Source organism: Anopheles gambiae, chromosome X, assembly GCF_943734735.2.
Source record: "Anopheles gambiae chromosome X, idAnoGambNW_F1_1, whole genome shotgun sequence".
Taxonomy (NCBI): domain Eukaryota; kingdom Metazoa; phylum Arthropoda; class Insecta; order Diptera; family Culicidae; genus Anopheles; species Anopheles gambiae.
The window spans coordinates 2,548,124-2,565,189 of record NC_064600.1 but is presented as its reverse complement, the minus strand read 5'-3'; the positions used below and the strand labels follow the sequence as shown (position 1 = coordinate 2,565,189).

Here is a 17,066-nt window from a genome sequence, read left to right as displayed (position 1 = left end):
CCGGTCTGCTGCGGGCATTATTAAACCGGCAACCTCTTCGCCGCTTCTCATTATCCAGACCTGTGCCCCGAAACCCGACATGTGTCGCACAAAAGAAACGCAAAATCCCGTCAGGCATCTTGGTTCCCTTTCGTCTCCTTTTTTTTGCCTGCTTGGGAAATGGATTGGCTGGTACGAAGCGCTACAGATGGCCTTCGGATGGTTTACCTTCAGGCTGGTGGGCCCGTTTCGGTGCACACACGTTCCAAATATTCCAATTCATCGCTCGCCATCTCTCTCTCTCTCTCTCTCTCTCTCTCTCTCTCTCTCTCTCTCTCTCTCTCTCTCTCTCTCTCTCTCTCTCTCTCTCGTTCGTTCGTTTGTCCCTGTGTCCCGCACCCATTGCTCGACGGGGAATGGGGGGGGTTCAAATCCATTTTGCAAAGCATAAATTTGTCAAACTGACTTTATCGTTCACCGTGGCCGTGCGTTTTTTTTTCTCTCTCTTCTCCCTTCGGTTTTGTTCACCATGCCTGTACTTCCTTTTGTCGTCTCTCCCGATCAGTTTAAATCCTGCAGAAACGTTCCCCGCTCATCATACCACGCGGACAATCGGGACCGCGTATCGGATGAAAAGAACATAGCGCACACGCACACATCTTGAGGAACAAAAAAAAAAAGGGCCATACATATCTATGGAAGCGTATTCTTGGGAGATTGTTTTCGCTTTTGTTCCGCCCGATTTTGCTCTATCAACCCCGAAACCCCGCGCTCCAGCAGTTCTTGCAGGACTGCTCGGATCACATCTTGTGCGATCTGGTACCTTCCGGGGGCCGCACTTGATGTCTCTCTTGCCGCTCCGGGACCGGGACCGGGTTTGGCTGGGGCGGTTTCGGAGGAAGTTTTTCGTTTTGTTCCCGTGTCTGTGTGTGTGTGTGTGTGTCGTACCCTGGGATCGCGTGCCTTGTCCTTCGGCCGGGTCCTTCATTTCCATGTCACTGCATTTATGCTTTTTTCCTCTTTCTTTTCGCATTGCAACTCTCTATACAGTTCTCTTGCTCCCTCGCTGGGTCTTGCTTCCTAACCGTACGTCACGGGAAAGAGTTTGTGGTCGCTGGGTCGCGGGAACTTCAGACAGAGCGAGAAGATGTTCTTATACGAATATGTGTCTACGTGTATGCGCGTGACTATGTATGAGCAAGAAGGAACCACGCAAGAGCACCTCAGAAACTCAGCAAACACTCCCGCGACGGTAGAAGAAGTAATGCCCGAGAGTGCAAATCAAAAAAACAAAAAAAAGGCCTAAAACCTGCAAAGTAATACCCAACCATCGCTGCACCTACTGCACCTACCCGCTTTCAATTCAAAGCGGGAGCTCCGAACAATGGCGGCGACCCAGACAGCGGCCAGCGGCCATTCCAGTGCTCCGATTGCACCGTGCAGCCGTGGCGCGTTTTGTAGCCGGCCAAACGCACGCCCGTTCCTCTCGGGTTGGGCTTTCGCGTGCTTCTTTCGATTTGCAACAACGTGTGTTCGCTTCTTCATTGCTTTTTAGTTTCAATTTTACCGGATCGGTTTTTGGGGAATTTTTGGTGCACACGAATGAAGATGCGAAGGTTCTCCCCAGCGCCCTGCCGACCCCGAAGGACGTTGGGCGGTGGTTATTGCGTCGACCGGTATCGCATTGTCGCCTGGTGTCCGCCGTTTCGCTCTCTGCCTCGCCACTGCGTGACTGTGTGTGTGTGGTCCGATACGGTCGTCGCGTGTGACTTTGGGGCAATGGGATGCAGAATATGTGCGTCTAAAGATCTCAAAAATCTTCTCGAGAAGGTGCATTAAAGATTTGGCCGTCCGAGATAAGCGTATCTTCCTTTTGCTTGGCGATGAAGGTTTCACAAGGAGAACTTTCTGTATTGCGCATCGTGAAACTGAGCGTATGCAGCCGTTGCTCCTGTGGAATTTATTGCCACATTATCCAAATGGCTTATCCATTCCAGGCGAAGATCTAACATATAGATCATTCCTCTGTTTGGTTAGCTTTGTCGCAAACAGTCGGTGAGCTGCAAAACGCATCGCCAATATCTTCAAGCTCCAGCTCACTGTTGCAGAGCTTTTGTAGAAGCCTGCACCAGAACATAGCCATCCAGACAGCTTTTGAGCTTCCTAAGACTTTCAGCTCCAAATTCTACACGCAGAGATATTATGGCACAATGCTGTCACCCCTTACGTAACCTCACAGAAACGGAAAAGGAAAAATCCCACAACACAAGTTAATAAATCAATTATACCGACAGCTAATGTGCCCGACGAAGCAGTGTAATCCGATTGTGGGTTTGCGGGTTGGGTCCAGTTCAGTTGGCGGCAAACGGAGGAGATGCCACCCCAAAAGTATCGGACCACAGCACCACAGCTAATGACATTTATCGATACGGTTACCCGAAAAAAAAATCGATGTTCGGTTCGGCCTTTGCGGGACCGGTTCTTTTCGGTTGGACAAAAGGCTCAATGTTACAACACCATCGACTTAGAGGCTCGTGCTGGGTTCCTGTTGCAGCGATGTCTTAAAGCCAAGATCTGATTAGAAGTGACAGGAGCGCTGTAAGGACGGAGCAGACATTCTTCATGCTTTATTTGCACATTGGAGTGACACGGTACAAGACAGGTCTAGGAGTTGGACATTTGGGTGATTCTAGCTGGAGTTTATGTCTCCCTTTAGAGCTGTCCCCAACTGTTGGGTGGTGAAGATCTAGCTCTTTCTCATACTGTGTTCATCAAATCGACACCCTCAATAGAACTCAATAAGGATGGATTGACGTGTTAAAGTAATAAAAATCAACCGTAAATAGCGTAGAATTTGCGACTTCTAGATTTCTCTGGTTGTATGTCTTGTCTCAACTATTTTTAAACACTATGAAAAACAACCCAAGCATCCAAAAGCGCAAAAGAACGTTCTGCCCAACTGCTCCACATGTACAAACGCTCATTAAAATGGGCCTTCCCGCACTGGCCAGGTCGTTTCACGATGGGCCGCGCGAAGCGCTACAATAATTAGCTGGGTCACGTGAAAAGCCGAACCACGGTCCGTACGCTTCCCCACACACACACACACACACACAATGTAGGCACATAATCGCGATCCAAAATGGCTCCTATTCCACCCGGGAGCTACAGCAACAGCACCACCACAAAATCAATCCATTTTTCCGGCGAACTGCAATCAGGGCGCGCTAATCAGCAGGAATTTGCTAATTTTCGCTAGTTCCCTTATGTTACCCGCGGAGTTAGCCGGGCCCCCAAACCCAGCGGACGAAGCCCGGTGTGTCTTTGCTCGCGTGCGATTTTATGAAGATTATTACCGAAACCGAACCGAAGCAAGCAGATCGAGCGGTGCGTGGCGTCGGCTGCGATAGGCTCGGCCGTTCTTCCTCACTGACAGTTGCACACGGGGAATGTAAACCACTGCAGAAACCCAAAACAAAGCAAAACACCAGTGCCAACGGCTGCAGCAAACGTTTTGTCTGGCCAGAGAGAGAGAGGGTATTATTTCGCATGCGGCCCTTTTTTGTGCGGAAAATTAAAAGCCATTTAACGCATCTGCATCGAGCGTGTGTGTGTGTGTGTGTGAGTGCGTATTTGTCCATGTTGTTTTCAGCCATCCGGTGTACGGAGTTGCGTTTGCGGGCCGAGCTCTGTCTCAATCTCTCCATCCCGGGGGGCATAAGCAGCGGGGAAGCGCTCCGAAAATTATGCGTTTACTCGCTGACACTGCGTCGCTGTTGCTGGCATTAGGGCGACATGCAACGATTTTGTCAAAACAGCAAAGAGCAAAAGACAAAAAGTAAAGCAAAGTAAGAATTAAAAAAAAAACACCACAACGTCTCGAGCGTCGGGTATGCCGTGGACCAGTTGTAACCTTCCATCTAGCTGCCCACCATTACGCGTGTTCAGTGCATGTTTCGATTGCGCTCTCGAGTTCCCAGGGGGGGGGGGGGGGTAAAGAACGGGCAGGAAAGAATCATTATCGACTGCTGCCCGAAAGTTCGAACTGCACAGTCGACTTACACTGCTGCCGAGCTCGGTTGCAGCAGACAACCCGGCTAATGAATTCACGATTACATACTCATGCGATCGTTTATTAGCCTAAAATGTATGCTTAAATTTAAATAATTAATTAAATTGCTTTCCCGCACTGCTCGGAGCGGGGTTCGTTCTTGCTGCAGGCTGCGACTTCGCTCTGGTACGTTCGCTCTGTGGAATTCCGTGCGATTTAACACGGTGGGTCAGGCAGGGGTCTTTGTAGCCATAAAATCATGCGGTAGGTTTGGCGTTTGGCGTAAGAGATATTGCAGGAACGTAGGAATAGAAGGAATAGCAGGGAATATAAGTAGTTGTTCATATCTGTTGAAAGGTCCGTTAAGTATCAAACTTTGATCACTGCATTAGGCAGAGCGTCAGCTTGGTACAATAACCTGAACAAAAGAAGCTAGAACCTGGATGATAACACAAAGATTTAAGTTGGAGTATATCAGTACGCGCGAAGATGCCTCGGACAACCAAGTTCTTAATGTCACAGGAAGAGTTTGACTTTTCTGGAGCACACACTAAGAATTTATCGAAGAATTCAAATCCCTTATCGACTTTACACCATTCTTGTGTGAACTTCAATGTTTGACACAAGAATCGTTGAATATCTTCAAGAAATCTTCATCTCGGAAGCGTTAATTTAAACAAACGTCCACTATGCGCACCACTGTGTCCATTTCTTCACTGTTACATTTTCATTCCTGCCAGCACCACACACAAACACACACTGTAATGAAACACATTTCGCAGCTTGCCGTATGTGTGTGTGTGTGTGTGTAAGCACTTTGGAAGGGAAGCATGTTGCGATTGCTACCGAAGAATCAGTGGAGCAACCGAAAGACGTAACATCAGCTCCACGAGCTCCAACATGGCTTTGCGAGGAGCTCCGGCGATCTCCTCTTACAAGTATGGTCGGTGTTTAGGGTTATGTTGTTGTTGTTTTTCTCCGTTGCGTTCCCCTTCTCTTTACCCAGCGCTGTTTTTTTTTTTCAATTACCCTTCGCTCACTCTCTAGACATCCACCGCGATGCTACGGCAGCCGAGAGCTGCAGTCGATCGTGACAGAATTGGCGATCGGTGCCGATTTCCACCTCCAGCAGGAAGGGCACACCGCACGGATGGGAACGATTCAAAGACGTTCAGATTTACACGATTGCAGCACCAGTTTCAGCGCTACGCGAACAGAAGGTGCAGGACACACCGTCATGTGTCAACCGACAGTGCAGCGGGCGAAGAATTGGCGAGGTGAACCTGAAGTGCACGGGACATTCGGTTTCGCTTGCTTATCTTGTCGATTTACGCATTCGATTATCGCACGGCCGGGATCTTGCCCTCGGGGGGGAGGGAAGGCAAACCTGGGAAGCTGGCCCGTGAGCTGGCAGTATTTGTCACTCCGGGCACTCCGGGAGCAACCCCGTGGGAGCCCCTTCCCCATCGTCCATCATCGGTTCCGTTCGATCGGGCTGCCTCGATATGTAAATCGCTTGCGCTCCGTCACCACATCGCCACCGGCAGCCGCCGCCGCACTCCAAAGCATGCACACATGCGACATCGGCAGGGAGGGGAGCCTGAACCCGAGCCCGATGCGTAAACTGTTTCGCATAATGCATAATAATACCGGGGGTGCTCGCATTGCCGGTCACGCCACGGTCGGAAATTGGCCCGACCGTGCACCGGCGTATCTCTATTAGCGCTCTGCTCCGAAACCCGCGCTCAGCCGGGCTCGTGTGTACACGAGGGTTGCCCGCACCCTGCAGGACCTCCAGCAGAGACGCAGTTTAGCGGCCCCGTGAGTGGCGGCGAGGCGGTGTTTATCTCCGGGCGCGCCATGTTTGCAGATACTTTGCCGTGTAATAGTGGATGATAATTTTATTATTGCATGCGGTGTGTGTTTCGTACCCCGGCAGATCTTGGGGCCCTGGGAGCGTGAGTGTATGGAGGCCCGATCGTAGCGCATGGACGACTAGCATGTGGGTCCCCTAGGTTCCTGGAACTTCTCCGCCGAGGACACATGTTCGAGCGTAGATCGAATTGCGTTGGCTTCTGGGAAGCGTACCGGTACCATAAGTGATGGCTAGCCGGAGGGTACGTTAGCCGACTGCTTCGTGGATGTCGGCAGAGCAAGACGAGTGCTTCCAAGGACAGTGGAAGGTACAAGCTGCACATGATGAATGACGAAAATTAGATCCATAATCGGAGGCTCGCTGCTCGCATTATTCTTCAACGCTTCACATTAGGCGAACATCATTAGCGAAAGGCTCAGCATGATACGCTAATATTTCGCTGGATGGTTTTGCCTGAGATAAGGGCCTGGCTTTGGCAGTTCCTGGCGTGCCTGCTCAGGTTGGCTTGCAGCTTCGAAGAAGCGATCTTCACCGCACTATATTAACTTGCAGCGCAAATCCCTTCGTTTTGAGGTGAATCATTAAGCCCGCACTGGTACACAGTTGCTCACCTTTAATTAATCATTCCAATGATTCAATCGGCCGGCCGTACACCGTGAAGACACAGGTTGGAAAAGGTCGCTTCTTGCGCTAGACAACACCGACTGCAGCGAGCGGCCAAAGCGAGCAACATAACAAAAAACACCAGGAAAAAAAACCACAAAAGTCAGAAGCCAGAACCAACCGACCCCAGACACCCCCTTAAACCCTCCCCCGGTGATCGGGAAGGGTCGGAAAAAATCAAAGGAATATTTTAGATACATCCTATCTAAATTGACTTAAATTATAATGCCTGGGCAAATGGTGAGGAGCGTTTCATTTTAATAATCTATTCCCGCCCGTCACTGTCCCTTCCTGAGCTAGCCCGGTGCCTTTACCCTTCTCTGCCTTACTCTTGCCTGCTCTCTCTCTCTCTCTCTCTTGCTCGCTCGAAAGAACTGAAGAGGAGGAAGAGTGCATGTGTGGAAGCTAAAACAAACGAACGTTTGCCGCTTAACTTATCGCAAACGTCCCGATGACAGCCAGTGCGTTCTCGGTTTGTATGTGTGTGTGTGTTTGTGTGTGTGTGTGTGTGTGTGTGTGGTTTTTATTTCTTTTTTTTTCATTCATCTTGCGGTTCCTTCATCGTTCAGCGTTTTCGTTCAACTTTGCTGCTGTTGCTGCTCTCAGGCGCATTTGATTTTGTGCTTCCCTTTTTTTTTGTCTTTCCCACCCCTTCCACCCCCCCCCCCCCCCCACCTCCCATCATCATTTGTACTTGTGCGCCGTGTGTATTAAGCATATTTAGAGCACTTTTCCCTCATTTCCCCGGGGCTACCAACCCCCAATAAAAGCCACTTGGGTCAATGCCGGCTACCTCTGCACTTCGGCAGCGCTGCGCACCGCAACGACTTTGCGCTTTGCCCTTGCTGTGCGCAGGCGGCCTTTGGCGGGCTGGCGGCGGCTTGCCGGATCAAACGCACCGATTTCGCCGCAAAAGGACGCATGCACACAAACGGGAGGGCATTGGATCGACGCCGGGGTTTGCTTCCGATTTTGTTTCGATTTTTTTTGTTGTTGTTGTTCTCCTCCTGCTTTGCTTTGTTTTGTAAATAATATTTTTTGTTTGTATGTTGGTTTGCGGACGTTTTTTTTTTTGGCTCGCTCAAACTTTTGATTGCTTTGCGCTACCACCACTGCGCCACCTCTCCACTTATCTGCACCGATCCCGCAAAGCTTCTGGAAGCAACCTGAGGAAAATGCTCTCACACATCAACGGCGCGGGACAAAGCAAAACAGCACCAGAAAAAAACGCTTCATTTCTTCATCCCGCGGCAAGCGTTGGCTGCTCATGCAATATTAATCTCATCATCTTATCCACCGGCACCGATGCGATGGAGCCCACGGCCACGGTTTCCGTCACCAATGGCGCGTTTCGAAGCGCGTTTCGTCATCCAATGGCCTCCGCGCGGCCCGAAACAAGCCCGAAACAAACAAACCGCTCCCCTTTTGCGAGCGAGGCAAAGACGGCAGCAATTGAAGATTTATTTACTTTTTCACCATCATCTTCACGGGAAGCGTCGTCCTCGTCGGGGATGATTAATGTTGGCGATTGGGTCGCCGCCGACTCGGCCAAAGGTCGCTCCTGCCAGGGGGGGAAAAGGAGTACGCTTCTGTATTTTTTAGGATTTTTTGTTGGCTTTTTTTTGTTTATTTTCACGTGACATCGCAGAACGAACGTGTCAATGCGTTCAAAGGAAGTAATCTTAAAAGTTTGCTATAGTTATTGTTGCTTCCCTTTTGGGAAACTAAAACAGATAAGGCAAGAACAATGTATGAAAGGTGTATCAAACTTTCCAGAAAAAAAAACGAAAAAACACAGAAAACATACAATTAATATAAATAGATAAACAAATGTAAACAAAAGGACAGGCGATTAAAAAAAGGAATGAACGGATAAATAACAATGAATAGAAAAGCAAAAAGTTGATAAATAAAAGTTAAAAAAGAGTAATTAATAATGAACAAACATGTTAAAACGAGTTTACACCAGAAGAATAAAGACGAAAAGATAATAAAGTAAAAGCTAGAACATAGAAAGGAAATTAAAAAAATCGTTGAAAAAAATTGAAATTTCTTAACAAATTAAATTTTAAAGCTTAATGAGAAAAACTGGAAAAGCTGAAATGAAAACATTAGTTCTAATTACTCGGATGGCTACAGCTCTTGAAAAGAAAATAAACGCCAACGGTTTTAAGACTCATTCAACATCGCTTCCTTCCCTAATAGCTGAACTTTCAAAACCGTTTTCCTAATCGCTCGCCCAAGAAGACATCATAAATGTCATTCTGCTCGGTAAGCTAAAGCTCCCATACATCTGCACGAGGCCTCCCAGATCGCTCGCAAGTCCCCGAGAGCCCCCAAGGGTCAACAGATAATCGCTTCTGGATGCGCTGGCACCTGGCAAACACGGCAAAGTCCAGCTCGACCAGCAGCACACGGCGAACAGGTTCCTGCTCAATAACGCCAGTCGCTGCTGCTGCTGCTGATGATGATGGGCCGAGGTCACCACTTTGAGGCTGACCGGCACACATTAGCAGCTTCTTTCTCCGCACCGGGCAGCCACAGATTCGACACACCCGCTGACGGGCGGCACCGTCCGCTTAGATCTCCCGGACACGCTCGGAATGTGTCTAATGTGTTCTCTCTATCTCTTCTTTTTCTCCCTCTCTCTCTCTCTTTCTCTTTTTCTTTTGATTAGAAGCTATAAAAATAGCTTAACACGCCACCGATTGGAGCTAACCCCAAACAACACCAGGGTCAGTAGCGTGGTTCTTCAACGATTATTTATTGCACACGCCCGGTCTCTCTCTTCTCTCCACCTTGCTCCACAGCGTCCCGACCGTTTGCTGCATTCGCCATCCCACTGGCACTGGCAAGCAAAACTAAAACGCTGTCATGTATTAATCGTTTCCGGAGCATGATTATAATCTGCATCTAATCAGCTCTCGCGCGCTCTCTCTCTCTCTCTCTCTCTCTCTCTCTCTCTCTCTCTCTCTCCCGTCATTTAAATGAAGTCCACGGCACGGTCAACGCCAAGTTTAGAAAAAAAAAAATGTCCGTGTGGGCCCGGGAAGCGGGAAGCCGGCCGCATCTTGGCGGCAGTTGATGGTGATGAGTTAATAAGCGGCTGCGAGAAGCTGCCTAGCGCCGTGGCCGAAAAACAGAAATAATACAACAACCGTGAAGCTACAATCATTCCACATTACCGCACCCAAAACCATGAAACGCTTAATCGATTTGCAATTCAAAACCCGCGCGAAACGATTCGCGGAGGCTCGCGCGCTCATTTAACGACTCTTTTTGAATCGTTCTTTTTTTTTTTTGTTAATCATTTCGAATCGGATGCCGGATGGATGTGTGTGATTATGACTTTTTATTTCTATGTTGAGTGTTTTTTTTTGCAGCGAAAGGAAAACCACTCTACCTCTGTCAGCCCGCTTGGAGTCTGCTAATCTGAAGCTCATTTTTTAAAGATCCCTCCTTCCCTGTGTTTCCTCCCTACCCTCTGTTCGCGTTCGAGCGGCTGCTAATAATCGAACCGCGGCGATCTCTTATCAGTCGCCAGCGATCGGAAGAAAAATTTAATCATTATTCATAATTATAATGCACGGCTCACTACCACGGGGCCACGGCACTTCGATTTATTGCCGCACCGTTACGCCATCATTTATCATCAGTTGGTTTTTTCGGTGCGGGGTTGCTATGGCTCTCTGGGGGCTTTTTTTGTGTGATTATTTCCCCCCCTCCGCTTCCCAGTGTGCAGGTTTGCCCGTTTTTCTCTTCCGTCGCCTGAGAACGAAGTCAAATGAAGTGCCCAAGAGTCCTTTGAATAAGAATTCCGTGAGTGTGTATGTGAGTGTGTGACAAGACATTCTTTTCTCTGTACGTACTTTGTTGTGTTTGGTGTGTGTGCTTATATGTGTGAAAGATTCTGTTTAAATCTGTTGTTTTTTCTTTCTTTTTTCACTTGTTTGTGTCTTTTATTTCATTTTTTTTCATTTCCTGTTAACCTGTTTATTTTTGTATTTTGTTCTTGCAAAACTAGTTAAGCGTTTACATAAGTAAATATTTGCTATAGTTGAACTAGTCTGTTACTTTCATCACCTGGTTGTTGGTTATTTTATTAATTTGGCATTTTCTGTCATTATTTCAGTTGTATGGCGCAACATATATGATTCAGTTTAATAATGTTTTCTAAGCGGTCTAATGTATTGACAATGGTACAATGGCTTCCCCATCAAGCCATGGGATGGATTAATGAAATCATAACATGCTTAGCTAAAAATACAAATGTTAAAATATTCAACAAAATAACGAACTCGACCGCGTCTGGTTCGCGTCGCTTGAACAACAACACACCAGCCAGGCCCCGCGGTCCGGAACGGCGCAAAATGATTAAACGCTGGAATGCAGAACCTCCCCCTCTGCACGGCGGACGCATCCCTAGCCAAGACGCTTTTATTTCGCAAGACTTGCGCACTTTTCTAAGCTCTTCATCGCATTGGCCGACTGGGGCGCCTTTCTACCCCGCCGTTGCCTGCCCACACCAACAGTCATATCGATTACGAAGTTCATCTTTCTGCCGCCCTCTCTCGCCGCCCTGTACTAAACCAGCGCGGCTTGCAAAACGGTCAACCTTTTCGCTTTTGCTCCATCCCTTTGTTTGCCAAGCCTTGTGTTTTTTTTTTCTTTCTATTGGTGCACAATTTGTGGAAACGGTCTCGTCCGAAGGTACGACCTGCACCAGACACAACTCACAACACTCCCAAAATCGTTTCTGTCTCACTGACTCCTTCGAACGGTGGGTAGAGTAAACTGTGTGTGTGTGTATGTTTTTGTTTTTTGTTCAGTGGGAGGAATGTTTCCTAAATGCTAAATTATTAACGTACGCAAGTGCAAAACTGCACAGTTCTAACAGCGAAGCAGACAATTTTGGCAAGGAGAGCCACCAAGTACGTTTGTGCTCTGCATTAGCTCTCTTACTTGCCTGGTTTGCTGGGGCTTTGAGAGCTCATATCGCTGGTCCTTCAATATTGTCAAAATAAGAGGATTCCTCATAAATTCAATATACACAAGTTTATAAAAAAAGATGAAATCATATTTGAGGTTCGTCGCTTTTGCTAAAGTCTTTTGTTTTAGATGATCGTATCTCGTTTGTAGGGGTTTCTCCTTGTAAAATACTGTGCATTTTTTGTCAAATTTAGCTGAAACGCCAAATATTATACTTCAATTCTCTTCCAGTGTTAGCCTAAACCTAACAATAAATGTAAAAAAACGATTAAACGATTGCATTTCTGCTTACTGTTACGTTCCCTTCGACAGTCACGTCCTGTGTCACCGTGTGTTTGCCAACCCACCCGAAGCGAAAGTCAATCCGTCCACCACCTAAACAGACAACCCAACGTCACAGTTGGAGCTAATAGTAATAATAATAAGAAGAAAAAACGTCCCACCCCTACCGGGAAGACCCTCAGTCAGTACGGGACCGCGGGAAACGGACGGGACCTGTGCGCCGTGTGTCTTGTGTGTGCAAAATAATAAAACGGAAAGCGGTAAACGCATTCAGCCAAACACGGCACACAGAACATGGCTGGCACCGTCCCCGTCTCGACTGCCATGCTCTATGCACCGTAGTGCACCACTACGCCGTGGCTTTCGATTTCTCGTGTGCCCGTGTTTCGCAGTGCTGTCCCGGGCGAACCTTCACCTGCGACCAGGCGTTGCGCAACAGCACTATGTGCATATGTGCGCGGCCACCGACTTATGCACATGTGCACTGTTGCACAATGATGTCCCAGCGTGGAGTTTGTCATTCACGAACACACACACACATACACACACTCTGCTCTCCATTGAACGCAGCGCATGGGGTGGTTTGAAATATCACCTCCCCGCCAATCGTGCACGCTTGCCATAACTCATAATGTTTATTTGGTCTAATTACGTGGGCTATTATTTACCACACATCATTACCGTGGTTGCGTCGCGGTTTTAGCGAAAGGGCCTAAACAGGGGCTGTGGCTCACCGAGCTGGCTGAGTTCGTTTTTGCGATCCTCTGGGGCCCTGAATGGATACAGCCACTCTTCGCAATAGCTCCGCTCGGTGAACGGTTTGATGAAGTCGATCAGCACAGCGGCCGACAGCAATCAGACAGCGGGGAGTGGGAACAGCACTCTGCAATTCGATGGATTAGGTAGGAAGCGACGGGAATGTACCCACTGGTACAAGGATTAAGGTCACGAGAAGCCTCGGTAATCCAGTGACCAAATGGTAGACGAGAAAGAAGCGCAAATAAACGCCCAAAAAAAACCTCAATACGATCATGCACTGCAAAGTGTGTTTTCGCTGGATAGTGATGTGGTTCGGTGATTATTGTTGCATCCCTCAAGTATGTACTTCAACAGCTAGAGCGAAATGAAATTTTAAAACAAAAGATTTAACCTCCACTCAAGCGACGAACCTTTTCTTCGCGATCAACTGGCACTGTTTACGATCGCAAAACATTTGGACGTTTCGTGTCAGTGCTGTGTCCTTTTAGCCATTGTGTACCCACCCGTGGGCGAACAAAAACTAAACAAAAAAAAAATTCGATTCGTCATGATCCAGTTGGAAAGAACCCGGGCAGGGGCTGCAACAGCAAAGCTAATAAGGCGACAGGCGACGCTCGCTGAAAGGTTCAATTGTTCCACCCCGAAGCGGGCTGCAATCAAACCTGTATCGTGAACGTGAACGGCGCGAAGCCCGCCCGAAACATCGATTCTGCCCCGCTCTGTAAACAATCAACCACCACCTCACCCACCCCCCCCCCCCCCCCCCCCCCGATGGCCCCGATCATAACAGCAGCGATGATGTTTGATGTTGATGTCGATGATGATGATGATGATGATGATGATGATAATGATTACGATAATAACAGTAATAAAGGGTGAGCTCCATGATAATGAGGATGACTCTTTATCTGAAACAATGGTCACATAAATTGCTCCAATCCGACGGGGTCTGCCGGGGCTCCAGGAACTTGTCGGGGATGCATTTTTTTTCGCACAATAAGCTTTAACATCTTGGAAGAAGCTGCACACACCAACATCATGACCAGCAGACGATCAAAAAAAAAAAATTGTTAGGATGGTGTTGAAGAAGCTTTCCAGCTAGCTTTACCTTCCCTTCGATGCACGATCGATGAGTCGAGCAGACATTTCCAGCACTTCAAGGAGTGGATGAGGCGAGGGGAATTTTGCAATGATTGCATCAGCTTACCTTACCCTGTCGGCGGCACGGTGAACAGATTCAACTTTGTTGGAGATGGCTTTCCGCGTGGTTGATACAGTATTAAGAATATTGACTTATATTTAGCGTAAATTGCAATCTTCCTTCAACTCTGTGGTTTTTTTTAGTCTTTGGGTTATCTTTCACGTTTTTTTTCATTTTTTTTTTTTGCAGTGCTGGATCAGCTGTACGAGTGCAGGAGCGCAGCAGCCAACACCGGGTTCGCGACGGTCTGCTCTGCCCCGCTGCCAGCTCCAGCTCACCGTCCAGCGGATGGTGCGCAACGAGTCACTGGTCACGGCCGACGTCAGCTGGACGGCAACGCAGCCGGACGTGTGCAACGGCACCAACTTCGAGGTGCCCGGCGCTAGCCAATGTCTCGTGACGTGGGAAGTGTCCGGCGGTGGACTGATGGGCAACCTGCTGACCGAGTCCCCCAGCGTGCAGCTTTCCCTCTGGTCGGACACCAACTATCGCGTGCAGGTTACCTGCCGCAGCAAGGTAAGCCGTCCCTGTTCGACCGTTCCTTCGCTTCGCTCAACGCGACGATCCTTTCGCCCACAGCGTTCGAGCGCACTGATCCGCTCGGCACCGCTCGTGCTGAGCACCTCGGGCGCGGTACTGCTCGAGACCGGCACCCGGAAGCCGCCGCAGGCGCAGACCACCACGGTCCGGCTGCTGGGCGAGGTCGCCGAGGGCGATGATGACGAGGCGCTGGCACGGGAGCTGGACTCGTTCGAGGAGGGCGACTCGTACCACCGGAGGCACTCGCCGAGCCAGCTGCATCCCTGGCCGATCGCGCGCGAAAGCAACGGCGAGATCGCCATCCTGGCCCTGTTCGTCGCCATGCTGCTGTTCCTGCTGGTGCTGCTGACGATCGTGATTCTGGTCAAGTGGCGCCCGGGCAGCCCCGCCGACCCCGGCCGGCTAGAGAAGGACGCACTGGTGGAGAACGAGGTTATGGTTGAGATCCTGCACGTCTAAAGACGCGGCGGGCGCCGCTGGGGAGAGTGTAAATATTCCACGATCGGAGCCACGGCACTGGTCCACGGGCTTCGATCGGCTTAGATAATGCAAAATGTGAACTTAATTGTAGGTAATGTTAAGAAGGTAACGAAGCTTACAACTGAAACCAACGAATAAATCTAGCTAGAGCTGTTCAAGAGCCCGCGGCGGATCTGCTATATTAAAATGTAACAAATAACAAATAACAAACTCGGAAAAGCCGCACGCCGATACGAAAATGAAATGAAACAACGGACGCCCGTGACGCCCCCCCGTCGATTTTCCGTGGCATTTAATTCTATTCGCCTCTTTCCCAAACAAATGACGCCCAATGGGCCACCGTGGGGCTCCAGCTTTCGGCTTCACCTCCCATTTTTTCTAATGTCATATTGTAAATGAATACCTTTCATTAGATTTTAAATGCAAACGTGCGTCTCTCCACGTTTCAAAACAAGCCTCGCTCCTGTCGAACAAAATAAACAAAACTCTCGGTCGCTCGGTCGGATGCGAGAGGGGTGTCGTGTTGCCATTCCGCTCCACCGAGCGCACTGAATATTAACCTGTATGTGTTTGTGTGTTGGGCGAGCAAAAGCAGAGCCACTGCCCGGCGTCTTACTTATTGCCCCTCTCGCTCTTATCGGGCCACTAACCGGCTGCTAATCGGCCGCTCACGCGGGCCCCGAAAGCTAATTGGAAATAATCGTTTCGAGAGCGGTGTACCGCGGTTGCAGGTGAATCGTCTAAACATTATGCCACAAATTGCTCACGTTGTGCAACACGCTCGCTCGGGTAGGTGGTGAAATGTGGTGTTAATTTAGCTACACACACACAGACACACACACACATGTGAACAGCATTATTGCACTGCTATGGTAAATTTCGACGAAATGATGAACTTTACTTCGATCGAAGTGGTCCGATTTGCTCAAAAACGCTTTAACAGGATAGTAAAGTTGTACCGTATTCTACCGCGCTTACGTTAACGCTTTGCCAGTGTGCGATTGTAAATATGTGCATTGAAACATTGTTGCCAAGCTGAGATAGCATTATAGCATTTTATTGTATAAGATCGTATCGCAAACCGAAACGAGATGGTTAGAATAATGGTTTAATTTTATCATGCAGTCCTAGTATATTGTGCCAAGCGGATGAAGTTGTAAATCTGCTCATTCTATTATCCAACACACTCCTTAGAACAAAGATAAGTGAACAACATCAACAAAAATTCGAAAGAAAGAGCCCAACTAGCCAGAATATAAACAAGCCCCACGCTCATCAACAAATACACCGCGAAAGAACTCCATAGAAGCAGCAGCAGCAAACAAAAACAAACACACCAAAACCTAATCAGTTCCTTTCCGCTCGGGCGTCTCCGGTACTGGGTTGGCCGGCAGAGCGGGCCGGTAATTCTATCGATGGATAGTGTTCCGGCGCTGCCCTTCCCAGCTGCCCCGGCAAACTAAATTAAACTAATAAAAACAGCAAACAAACCCCTTACCGAGCGCTCGCGCAAGAGAGAGAGAGATAGAGAGAGATAGAGAGAGAGAGAGAGAGAGAGTGATAACTCCGGCGAGCAGAAGAGAAATGGAAAGATAATTGTAGCAAGGCCAGGCATTAGCAGCATGGGGCTTCACCGGGCGAAATGAGTCAAGAATATAGCAGAGTGGCTTGGAGGAGAAGTAGTTGGAGGGGAGGGAGAAGAGAAACAATCAAATAATAATTGAATAAAATTGTAATAAATTATGTAAATGATTGAATCTCGATAAGTTTTTGTTTGCGTTCCCCGTTCGCCGTTGACTTTTAAGCGCTTTTCGATGGTGCTGCCCGTTCCGGTTCTGCACGGTTCATGCTGTTATTGGGACGCTTCGTTCTGGCTTCACCTCTGATAGTGGTAGTAGTAGTAGTTCTGCTCACTCTTGATTGCTCCCATGTTTTTTTTGTCTGTTTTACGCTGCAGTTCATTTGGGTCGTTTGTCTCGCTCTTCGCTCTTCATTTTCATTCATCCACCGTTGCTGCTCGTTGTATGTAGTTGATTTTCATTCTTCAGCTGTAGCGATGGCGAGCGGAACGACCTTGCTCGTTTTTTTTTTTCGGGCTACCCCGTGGCGAGTAGCGAGGTGAGTATGGCAAGAAATCGAGAAGCAAGCCAGCAAAAGGGCAACAAAACCGCGGACTCATTCGAATTGCAAAAGTGAAGAAGAAACTAATTTCGTTGAAGATGCTGAAGGAACGGTCCCGCTGCTCC

At 48.6% G+C, this 17,066-nt stretch overlaps 1 protein-coding gene across 2 annotated transcripts in view; it reads left to right on the top strand.

Annotated features, from left to right (window-relative positions):
• LOC11175806 (transmembrane protein fend) overlaps positions 1-16,572 on the top strand; it is a 62,480-nt gene extending 45,908 nt beyond the window's left edge. For both annotated transcript variants that reach the window (XM_061644835.1, XM_061644831.1), the window contains 2 exons: positions 13,990-14,316; positions 14,380-16,572. In XM_061644835.1, coding sequence (XP_061500819.1) covers positions 13,990-14,316; positions 14,380-14,799 — 747 coding nt within the window. In that variant the 3' untranslated portion in view covers positions 14,800-16,572. The remainder of the gene's footprint in view (positions 1-13,989; positions 14,317-14,379) is intronic.
• The last annotated feature ends 494 nt before the right edge of the window (positions 16,573-17,066 follow it).